Here is a 12449-nt window from a genome sequence, read left to right as displayed (position 1 = left end):
GAAAAGCCTCATTTTGGAGTGACTACGAAGGATACAGGCTTACCTTTTCATTTTGATGTTTTAAACTTGTTCAAATCTTGGTCAAACCTTGGATTTGACCAAGATTCAAATGGGCATAAAACTACTTAGAAAAATCATGTACGTATCTACCCCTAACCCTAAACTCTATCTTACGAAGTCAAGCATGAAGAGAAGTGGTTTTGGGTTTCAAACATGGAAATTTCAAAAACCTCCCAAAAGCTTCATTTTAGAGTGACTAAGAAGGATCCATGCTTACATTTTATTTTGATGTTTTAAACATGTTCAAATCTTGGTCAAACCGTACGTAGGATTTGATCAAGATTCAAATGGGCATAAAAATTCAAAAAAAAATGAAAAACCATAGCACATAGCCTTCTTATGTCATATAGTAAGCACTCAAGTTGATAAACAAGGTCTAGACATATTCAAACCAGAAAAATCATGTATCTACCCCTAACCCTAAACTTTGTCTTATGAAGTCAAGCACGACGAGAAGTCGTTTTGGGTTTCAAACATGGAAATTTCAAAAACCTTCCCAAAAGCCTCATTTTGGAGTGACTAAGAAGGATACGGGCTTACCTTTTCATTTTCATGTTTTAAATTTGTTTAAATCTTGGTTAAACCTTGGATTTGACCAAGATCAAATGGGCATAAAAATTCAGAACAAATAAAAAAAGAAAACCAAAGCACATAGTATTCTTATGTCATATAGTAAGCATTCAAGTTGATAAACAAGGTCTAAACATATTCAAACCAGACAAATCATGTATCTACCCACTAAACCTAAACTCTGTCTTATAAAGTCGATCAAGCATGAAGAGAAGTGGTTTTGGGTTTCAAACATGGAAATTTCAAAAACCTCCCAAATGCTTCATTTTAGAGTGACTAAGAAGGATCCGGGCTTACCTTTTCATTTTCATGTTTTAAACTTGTTCAAATCTTGGTCAAACATAGGATTTGACCAGGATTCAAAAGGGCATAAAAATACTTAGAAAAATCATGTACGTATCTACCCGTAACGCTAAACTCTGTCTTATGAAGTCAAGCACGAAGAGAAGTGGTTTTGTGTTTCAAACATGGAAATTTCAAAAACCTCAGCTCCCAAATGCTTCATTTTAGAGTGACTAAGCAGGATCCAGGCTTATCTTTTATTTTCATGTTTTAAACTTGTTCAAATCTTGGTCAAACCTTGGATTTTACCAAGATTCAAATGGGCATAAAAATACTTAGAAAAATCATGTACGTATCTACCCCTAACCCTAAACTCTATCTTACAAAGTCAAGCATGAAGAGAAGTGGTTTTGGGTTTCAAACATGAAAATTTCAAAAACCTCCCAAAAGCTTCATTTTAGAGTGACTAAGAAGGATCCATGCTTACATTTTGTTTTGATGTTTTAAACATGTTCAAATCTTGGTCAAACCGTACCTAGGATTTGACCAAGAATCAAATGGGCATAAAAATTCAAAAAAAAAATGAAAAACCAAAGCACATAGCCTTCTTATGTCATATAGTAAGCACTCAAGTTGATAAACAAGGTCTAGACATATTCAAACAAAAAAATCATGTATCTACCCCTAAACCTAAACTTTCTCTTATGAAGTCAAGCACGACGAGAAGTCGTTTTGGGTTTCAAACATGGAAATTTCAAAAACCTTCCGAAAAGCCTCATTTTGGAGTGACTAAGAAGGATACAGGCTTACCTTTTCATTTTGATGTTTTAAACTTGTTCAAATCTTGGTCAAACCTTGGATTTGACCAAGATTCAAATGGACATAAAAAAACTTAGAAAAATCATGTACGTATCTACCCCTAACCCTAAACTCTATCTTACGAAGTCAAGCATGAAGAGAAGTGGTTTTGGGTTTCAAACATGGAAATTTCAAAAACCTCCCAAAAGCTTCATTTTAGAGTGAGTAAGAAGGATCCATGCTTACATTTTATTTTGATGTTTTAAACATGTTCAAATCTTGGTCAAACCGTACGTAGGATTTGACCAAGATTCAAATGGGCATAAAAATTCAAAAAAAAAAATGAAAAACCATAGCACATAGCCTTCTTATGTCATATAGTAAGCACTCAAGTTGATAAACAAGGTCTAGACATATTCAAACCATAAAAATCATGTATCTACCCCTAACCCTAAACTTTGTCTTATGAAGTCAAGCACGACGAGAAGTCGTTTTGGGTTTCAAACATGGAAATTTCAAAAACCTTCCCAAAAGCCTCATTTTGGAATGACTAAGAAGGATACAGGCTTACCTTTTCATTTTCATGTTTTAAATTTGTTTAAATCTTGGTTAAAACTAGGATTTGACCAAGATCAAATGGGCATAAAAATTCAGAACAAATAAAAAAAAGAAAACCAAAGCACATAGTATTCTTATGTCATATAGTAAGCATTCAAGTTGATAAACAAGGTCTAAACATATTCAAACCAGACAAATCATGTATCTACCCACTAAACCTAAACTCTGTCTTATGAAGTCGATCAAGCATGAAGAGAAGTGGTTTTGGGTTTCAAACATGGAAATTTCAAAAACCTCCCAAATGCTTCATTTTAGAGTGATTAAGAAGGATCCAGGCTTACCTTTTCATTTTCATGTTTTAAACTTGTTCAAATCTTGGTCAAACATAGGATTTGACCAGGATTCAAAAGGGCATAAAAATACTTAGAAAAATCATGTACGTATCTACCCGTAACGCTAAACTCTGTCTTATGAAGTCAAGCACGAAGAGAAGTGGTTTTGTGTTTCAAACATGGAAATTTCAAAAACCTCAGCTCCCAAATGCTTCATTTTAGAGTGACTAAGCAGGATCCAGGTTTACCTTTTATTTTCATGTTTTAAACTTGTTCAAATCTTGGTCAAACCTTGGATTTTACCAAGATTCAAATGGGCATAAAAATACTTAGAAAAATCATGTACGTATCTACCCCTAACCCTAAACTCTATCTTACGAAGTCAAGCATGAAGAGAAGTGGTTTTGGGTTTCAAACATGGAAATTTCAAAAACCTCCCAAAAGCTTCATTTTAGAGTGACTAAGAAGGATCCATGCTTACATTTTATTTTGATGTTTTAAACATGTTCAAATCTTGGTCAAATCGTACCTAGGATTTGACCAAGATTCAAATGGGCATAAAAATTCAAAAAAATGAAAAACGAAAGCACATAGCCTTCTTATGTCATATAGTAAGCACTCAAGTTGATAGACATATTCAAACCTAAAAAAATCATGTATCTACCCCTAACCCTAAACTTTCTCTTATGAAGTCAAGCACGACGAGAAGTCGTTTTGGGTTTCAAACATGGAAATTTCAAAAACCTTCCGAAAAGCCTCATTTTGGAGTGACTAAGAAGGATACAGGCTTACCTTTTCATTTTGATGTTTTAAACTTGTTCAAATCTTGGTCAAACCTTGGATTTGACCAAGATTCAAATGGGCATAAAACTACTTAGAAAAATCATGTACGTATCTACCCCTAACCCTAAACTCTATCTTACGAAGTCAAGCATGAAGAGAAGTGGTTTTGGATTTCAAACATGGAAATTTCAAAAACCTCCCAAAAGCTTCATTTTAGAGTGACTAAGAAGGATCCATGCTTACATTTTATTTTGATGTTTTAAACATGTTCAAATCTTGGTCAAACCGTACGTAGGATTTGATCAAGATTCAAATGGGCATAAAAATTCAAAAAAAAATGAAAAACCATAGCACATAGCCTTCTTATGTCATATAGTAAGCACTCAAGTTGATAAACAAGGTCTAGACATATTCAAACCAGAAAAATCATGTATCTACCCCTAACCCTAAACTTTGTCTTATGAAGTCAAGCACGACGAGAAGTCGTTTTGGGTTTCAAACATGGAAATTTCAAAAACCTTCCCAAAAGCCTCATTTTGGAGTGACTAAGAAGGATACGGGCTTACCTTTTCATTTTCATGTTTTAAATTTGTTTAAATCTTGGTTAAACCTAGGATTTGACCAAGATCAAATGGGCATAAAAATTCAGAACAAATAAAAAAAGAAAACCAAAGCACATAGTATTCTTATGTCATATAGTAAGCATTCAAGTTGATAAACAAGGTCTAAACATATTCAAACCGGACAAATCATGTATCTACCCACTAAACCTAAACTACTGTCTTATAAAGTCGATCAAGCATGAAGAGAAGTGGTTTTGGGTTTCAAACATGGAAATTTCAAAAACCTCCCAAAAGCTTCATTTTAGAGTGACTAAGAAGGATCCGAAGCTTACCCTTTTCATTTTCATGTTTTAAACTTGTTCAAATCTTTGTCAAACTTAGGATTTGACCAAGATTCAAATGGGCGTAAAAATACTTAGAAAAATCATGTACGTATCTACCCGTCATTAACACTAAACTCTATCTTACGAAGTCAAGCATGAAGAGAAGTGGTTTTGGGTTTCAAACATGGAAATTTCAAAAACCTCCCAAAAGCTTCATTTTAGAGCGACTAAGAAGGATCTAGGCTTACATTTTCATTTTCATGTTTCAAACTTGTTCAAATTTTTGTCAAACTTAGGATTTGACCAAGAATCAAATGGGCATAAAAATACTTAGAAAAATCATGTACGTATCTACCCCTAACCCTAATTAAACTCTATCTTACGAAGTCAAGCATGAAGAGAAGTGATTTTTGGGTTTCAAACATGGAAATTTCAAAAACCTCCCAAAAGCTTCATTTTAGAGTGACTAACACTACAACAGGACCCCTCCTACAACAACGCATTTATCTGTATCTAAATGCCAATATAGGCGTTGCTAGCGGCTCTACCAACGGATAATAATGCGTTGCGTTTTTGGGCGTTGCAAGGGTACAATGCAACGCATATAGGTCTGTTGGTAACAGTGGCGTTGCTAGGCAGCAACGTATAGAACTAAGGGTGGGAAACACTTACATACGTTGGTGCTTACACTGCCCAATTGAATTCATGCATACTATTAATTTTACTAATTAAATATTTGTATCTCTTGCAAGCGGTGGTCCACATTTAACATTCATAATATTATTTTTCCATAATTATCGTTAATTGGGTCCATGCTGTGCTTTCAGGACATTCGTGAAGAGAAACATATTAATAGGTCGCAAAAAGGAAAGAAAGAAAGATTTAGTATTTATTATTGGAATCACCATCTCATACATGAAAAATATCTTAATAGCACACGACTTGCAATCTTTCTTCAAAATATGATACTCTAGCTAATCCTACATCTGTTCCTTCTAATATCATGTCTTCTAATATACTGAGCAGATATCAGAATAATGTAGTAGTCCTTGTTATCTTCTTTTTGATCTTCTGGTCCTACAAAACAAAGTTCAATTTCACAATCAATATGGAGAGAACAGTTGGAGTGGTATAGTGGTAAATTATACTACGTAGTTGCTCTACTACTTACCATGAGAAAATATCAAAAAACATGTATCTGAAACAGGGGATATCTTCACCATGCAAAGCACCGATCAAAATACTTCTTTCCAAGATAAACTGAATATAGAGACCGCAGATTTAACAATAATAAGACCCTGCTGGTAGTCATTTCAAGTACCTTGTAAGAATCACTTTATTTACTAAACAAACTTGCAGGCAATCAGCAGGAGGCAAAAAATGCTATCCATCCAATTAACTGCACCTACATCAATGAAAATTAGCTTCTTTCCAGTAGTTTGATCCCTGGTACAGATCAATGACGGATGGAAAACAGCGTACTTGATCTCTGCCTTCTTAACAAAAAAGCATATACCTAAAGTTGAAAGTAAAATAATTGCATGAGCCTAAGGTCAAATGTGAGAGGTCAAGACTAGGTAATATTATCCATGCTGATAGTTTGTGAGATGTCCAAACTAGGATACATATAAATCCAAGGTAAATGAAGCAGGTTATGATATTCTTGCATGTCAGCTACACATTTATTTAATTTTGCCACGGTTTATAAGAACATGAATTCAATAAATATTTCCATCCTTCATTTCTGAATAACGAACCAGACTATGGTGTACATAAATATAAAGAATATGGCACTGTATGAAACTATTACAACTAAGAAATAGGTTTAGCAAGGTACTTGGTATGTATGTGTTTTATTCCAAGGTTTAACTGAAGAATTAGAAGATTCAGAATTCAGAACTTTGAGCACTTCTAAGAGCAGCAACAGTATCACCTTGCCAAGAATGCCAAATTACTGAAAGAAAAACAGTTTCACGGACACAAACATCATAAGGGAACACATCTTTCCTGAAGTAAAATACAATTTTAGAGTGTGTGAGTGGATAGAAAATCGAAAAGTACAGAATATATACAAAAATTAGGGTAGTTTGATGATTGAATCATGCATGTGGGGCATAATCATTCAGTATTACACATGTGAGACCGAGGGTAATCAATGATATCAAAGATCCATAATAGTGCTGACCTATTGATCGTTCTGCAATATTGATTATAGTTACAGGTATCCACGAGATACCATAAGAGGTCCGGACTGGACTATTTTGTGATGATCAGCTTCACTTGAAAATCCTGATTCCCAACAGCAAAAAATCAAAACATAATGGATCAAAGCAACACTTAGAGGATGCACATGATCTTCTAGAATTAACAATGATAGACAGAGAATCAGACTTCTTGCACAAAAAGAATCAGATCCAAAACTGAAGATCAAAATACATTACAAAGAGGACGATCCGAGATCTGTAGGCCGACAAAGACTGCCGTGATCAACGGGAGCATGGCGGCGAAACCCTAGGCATCAGGGAACAACGAGGGTCTACTGCAGCTGATGAGCGACCACGTCAGGTGATGCAGCAAGGTTGCACAAAAAAATTAGGAAAAATGGTAAACAGATCAAGCCAAGGGAAAAGGAAAGAAGTAACTAATATAAGGGATAGAAGAAATCGCACCCTGGACTGCTTGACCTCCGCCATGCCCTTAGTTCTCAAACTCACCGCCGCACCTTGTAGATCGCCCATGATGGTCAACGATCTAGGGTTTGCTGCCGATATATCTCAGGATGTTGGTAGGACCGTAGGAACGGAGAGGCAAAGCAGGGAGGAGGTAGGATCCAGGAGCTTCAGCGGCGGGGTTAGTCGCTAACCAGATATTGGAGCGGCGGCCGGGAGTAGAGAACGATCATGCATCAGGATAAGAGATGAGGAGAGGAGAAGACTACGACGGATGAATAGATCGGTAGAGAAAAAACTGGCTGTGTATAAAGGCCCTCTCACGTTCCAACTTCCCCCCACCAAAAATTGCCCGCCCATATCCACGTACTTAGCGCCAAACATATTCTAATGCGCGGGCAGACCGCGGTGTACCAATTTTCCGTCTAGTCTACATACCAGACAACAAATACAGTTTGCAACGCATACATGTGTATCTAAGATAAATTTTTACAACGCATACGAAACAAGTTGAAAAGCATGTGTTGTTGTAGGATGGTTCTTCTTGTAGGCAAATACTTTCAAACCAAGAAGGGGCTAAGACAGGGTGATCCATTAACACCAGTGCTATTTAATATAGTGGCGGATATGCTCGCTGTCATGATTGAACATGCAAAGTCAGAGGACCGAATTGAAGGGGTCATTCTTCATCTTGTTGATGGAGGATTGTCTATTCTTCAATATGCCGACGACACAATCCTTTTTATGAAACAAGACATTGATAAGGCTGGAAATCTGAAGTTAATTCTTTCAGTCTTTGAGCAGCTTTCGGGTATAAAAATCAATTTCCATAAAAGTGAGTTGTTTTGTTTTGGTGAGGCCCAAGACAATGTTGCAGAATATGCTGAGCTTTTCGGCTATGGGCAAGGCCAATTTCTGATTAGGTACTTGGGTATCCCGATTCAATATCGGAGACTAACCAATGTTGAATGTAAAATTGTCGAGGAAAGAGTGCAAATTAGATTAAGCAGTTGGAAAGGCAAATTACTATCCTTGGGAGGAAGATTAGTTCTCATAAACGCGGTACTAAGTAACATGGTACTATATATGATATGTTTCTTCCAACTTCCTAGAGGAGCCTTAAAACGATTGGATTATTTTTGATCTAGATTCTTCTAGCGGGGGGATAGTGAGAAGCGTAAATATCCATTGGCTAAGTGGAGTGTGCTTTGCCGCCCCAAAGACCATGGAGAACTTGGCATCCAAGATCTCCAGGTCAAGAACAGGGCCTTACTTGGTAAATGGCTCTCTAAGCTACTTACCGCGGAGGGAGTTTGGCAAACACTCCTCAAGAGGAAGTATATTGGCTCAAAGGCTTTATCTCAGATTCTTTGGAAACCATGAAATTTGCATTTTATGGGCAGGCCTTATGGATACAAAGAAGTATTTCTTTCCATATGGATCTGTCTCTATTAAGGATGGGTCGGAAATTCGTTTTTGGAAGGATAAATGACTTGGTAATGCCACACTCCGAAAACAATACCCGGCATTGTACAATATTGTGCGACACAAAAGTTATACTATCGCTAAGGTGTTGTAAACTTTCCCACCGAATGTGACGTTTAGAAGAAGTCTCATCGGACCTAGACAAACCTCCTGGAATGAATTGCTACATCATCTTGAGATAGTTCAATTGGCGCAGGGCTCAGATGAGTTTCGGTGGAACCTCACCGGAAATGGTTCATTCTCGGTGGCCTCCATGCACAATGCTTTGATTCAGCCTGATATTCCAGTCGATAATAATTCGAAAATTTGGAAGATGAAGATACCGCTCAAAACGACAGTTTTTGCATGGTATCTTCATCGTGGGGTCATCCTCACTAAAGATAATCTTGCCAAACGCAACTGGCATGGAAGTAAAAAAGTATGTCTTCTGTCACCAAGACGAAACTATTAAACACTTGTTATTTCAGTGTAAGTTTGCTAGGTCTATATGGTCAGTTGTCCAAATAGGGTCTACCGTATACCCACCGCATAGTGTTGCCAATATATTTGGTAATTGGCTCAGTGGTGTGGCTGTTAGGTTTAAGCGTCTTTATTAGGATGAGAGCGATTGCCATTATTTGGTCGCTCTGACTATGTAGAAATGACAAGATTTTCAATAATATTTCTTTCTCTCTTATGCAGGTCATATATACCGGTGCACAACTATGCTTCACTCATGGGTGCTACTTCAGCGGATGGAGCATCGAGACCTCTTTACGGAGGTATCTTCACGGTTGGAGGATACGGAGAGGGATATTTTTTTCCAACATGGGTGGCAGCCTGATCTCCGCCTGGATCCACCTAGCTAGTTTTGTTTATCGAGTTCTTTGGATTCTTGTCGTCGGATTTATTGGTGTTTTTTTTAACAGATATTTGTACGGCTCTGTGTATCCTAGCTATGCAGAGGATGGGTCTATTGCTTAAAGTAATAAAGTGTCCATTTTCGAAGAAAAAAAGTGTTCTCGACAGACCCTAGCAGGCTCCGATTGTGTTCTTCTGCTTAGACAGTTTGTTCTTCTAGGCTCAAGGTGTAGACACGCATGGTAGAAGGTTGCTTTTCCACTTATGTTTCTAAGGTCCTTTTTGTAAAGTGTGAGGACTCTGTTAGAGTTGGTCTTTCTTTTACGGCCCTCTCTGTATTTGTAACGCCTCCGGTGTTAAATGAATGTTGTTTTTGGGCCCTTCGGGACTCTTCCTTGTTAAAAAAAGTAGAAAGGATCTGCAAGAGAGCAAGTAGAACGAAACGGGCGACAAATTTGTTCACGGGCGCCGAACGGGAGGCTGAATCATTGTCTTCCCGACCGTCACCATGACACCATGCATGATTCCATCGACTAATTAATCGCTTGTTTCTAGTGAGCACCCAGTGGGTCATAAACTCGTAATGTCATGCGTGGATGTATGCTGGAAGACCAAGTTATTTGTTCGCATCTGAAATATTCTCAAGCAACTTGGAGTACCGATGTGCACTCATGCATGATTTGAGATATCGATCTTTTGCATTTTATTCAGAGATAATCGTCCACAGAGAAAAGGAGTGTTGGGCCCTCAGGCTATCTAGAAATCACAATTTTTCGTGGCATGCATATAGCTGAAGCTCCCTGCTGCATGCAGTGCATAGTTTCGTCGGATTCACCGGCTCATTGCATGATCGATAATGTTCTTTTACTTTCGATAATTGTCTATAAGTGATTCTAGTTGAAGAAAGTCGAGAAAGACTTATAAACCCGAGTAACTTTTTTACACAATTTTTTTTCACATTGTTAACGCTAGAAACTTTAAATGGTAACAACAATTGTAGGGTCAAAGTTTGGCAAGTCGAGGAGGACCTATAAAGTCGAGCAACTTGAGGTCAAAGTTTGACAATTTTCAATAATATTAAATTTAGGGTCAAAGTTTGGCTCAAAGTCGAGTAGGAGTTATAAACCCGGGTAACTTTTTTACACGGTCTTTTTTTACATTGATAAGGCTAGAAACAAAAAAATGGTAACAACAATTTTGCATCAATTTTTTGATAAATGTAATTTTTTTGGAAAAAAACGGAGACCTTGTTAATGTCTAAATTATCGTCCCCTCGCAAAAGCACAAGCCTAAACCATCATGTATTTGTGAATTGAGGTCAGGTTGATTAGTGGTAAGGATAGAGAATTTCGGCCAAAAATTTTTATAGGGTCACATATTTCAGAAAGGATGTACAATTGTATTCATATCAATATTCGCTTTGAAAATATGAAAGCGGATGTGGGAAGGGCACTATCCAATCCATTTCCAGCCCTCGTCACATGCATATGACGCATGCCGCACCGCCATCAAGATGAAAAGAAAATGACGTGTATCAGACACGGCATGCATCGCCAAGAAGTGTCAAACACTCGGCGAATATAATCGCCGTAAGAGATTGGCTTCAAAATGGCATCCTTTTGTGAATGGTGGAGGGGGTGATATAACATGCATGCATAGTGCCGAAGGTCAAGTCTCATGAAATTACCTCTTTATTGATTCAAATAATTCAAATATCAGGTATGATTCTGTGAAACAAAGAACATAACACACATGCCAAATCGCCGGTATACAAGAAACAAATAAAAGTAGGGAACAGAAGCAAACGAAATCTCTCGATCTCGAGATAGCACGTAGTAGTGCATGCACTACTGCTTGTAGCTGATTTGCTAGTGGATGCACTGGAAGTCTTCCGGGCATATCTTTCCGCAGTTGTTGAGGATGAGGCTAAGGTCGATGGGGAGGTTGAGGTGGATTCCGAGAACGTTGGCCTTGATGGCGGTGCAGAGGCAGACGGCGGCGTCCAGGTCGACGAGCCCGTCGAGGAGCGAGCAGCAGGGCTCGGTGGGGGGCACGCCGATCTTGGCCTTCACCAGGCCCAGCACATTGGCGCACACGTGCAGCTTGAGCGCGTTCTGGGGGCACGAGCCATGGCGGGGCACCGGAACCGGCGCCGGTGGCGGAGGGCAGTATTTGGCGCTGGCTACGGCCACCAAAGCAAGGAGGAGAAGGGCTCTCGGTGCCATTGCCATCGATGTTGGTCGAGCAAGTGCTAACGATTACTTGTGTCCTTGTACTGGTGGTCAGGTCTGCTTGAGTGTTCTGATGCGCCAGTGTGTCTGCATGGAGCGTCGTATTTGTAGTGAGGCCTTGGACCTCGGCAGATGAAATTCTGCAAGTCCGTGAAGGCAGCATGTGATTTTCCGAGCTGGCGTTTGTCTAGTACTCTGGTTCATTTGCGTGATAGTGTTTTCCATCGATTTGAATATGCATGCATCCGTAAATATGCATGGTTGTTGAAACTGAAACGCGTGATAGCTGGACATTTGTTAGTTTATACTCTCTACTTGCACGTCTGCTCGTAAGAGCAATTTCAATAGTATAGTCAACTGTTGGCTATAACAAGATGTCATATCATTTGTAGTCATCATATAGCTAACATGTACAATAGTTAGCTATAAGAATGTAGTACTTTACTAATATATGGCCCACCTTTCACTCTCACAAGGTGCCTAGGAGCACGTGCAAGAGCTGGCTATTGCATAGTAGCCCACCTCCCTTCTCTCTCCTCTTCTCTCTCCTCCAACTCATCTAAAATATATTATTTAATGTCTTATAGTCAGCTGACTGGACTCTATTGTACTTGCTCTAAGGCTAATCCGTAACCAGCATCCCGAGTCCAGCGTTTTCGCTCTACTTGTATATACTCCCTCTGTTCCAAAATGTAAGGCGTCTAAGTTTTAGTCAAAAGTCAACATATTTTAAGTTTGATCAAATTTATACATAAAAATATAAACATTCACAATGCTAAATCAATATCAATAGATTCGTCAGAAAGTATAGTTTCTCAAAATATCCATTTGATATTGTAGATATCCATAACTTTTTGTATAAATTTGGTCAAACTTAGAAGATGTTGACTTTTGTCTAAAGCTTAGGCGCCTTACATTTTGGAACGGAGGGAGTATTAGATTTCTTTGGTTACTC

The 12449-nt window shown here is 38.2% G+C and overlaps 1 protein-coding gene across 1 annotated transcript; it reads right to left on the bottom strand.

The window, feature by feature from the left end:
- Nucleotides 1-11131: 11131 nt before the first annotated feature.
- LOC124649164 (cortical cell-delineating protein-like) lies at nt 11132-11494 on the bottom strand. The gene has a single exon (XM_047188830.1). It carries the CDS (start codon nt 11492-11494, stop codon nt 11132-11134), a length of 363 nt encoding a protein of 120 aa, XP_047044786.1.
- Between the last annotated feature and the right edge of the window lie 955 nt (nt 11495-12449).

This window comes from Lolium rigidum, chromosome 4 (assembly GCF_022539505.1).
Source record: "Lolium rigidum isolate FL_2022 chromosome 4, APGP_CSIRO_Lrig_0.1, whole genome shotgun sequence".
In the NCBI taxonomy this organism is placed as follows: Eukaryota; Viridiplantae; Streptophyta; class Magnoliopsida; order Poales; family Poaceae; genus Lolium; species Lolium rigidum.
The sequence above is the reverse complement of the archived record's forward strand: the minus strand, read 5'-3'. Positions and strand labels throughout refer to the sequence as shown.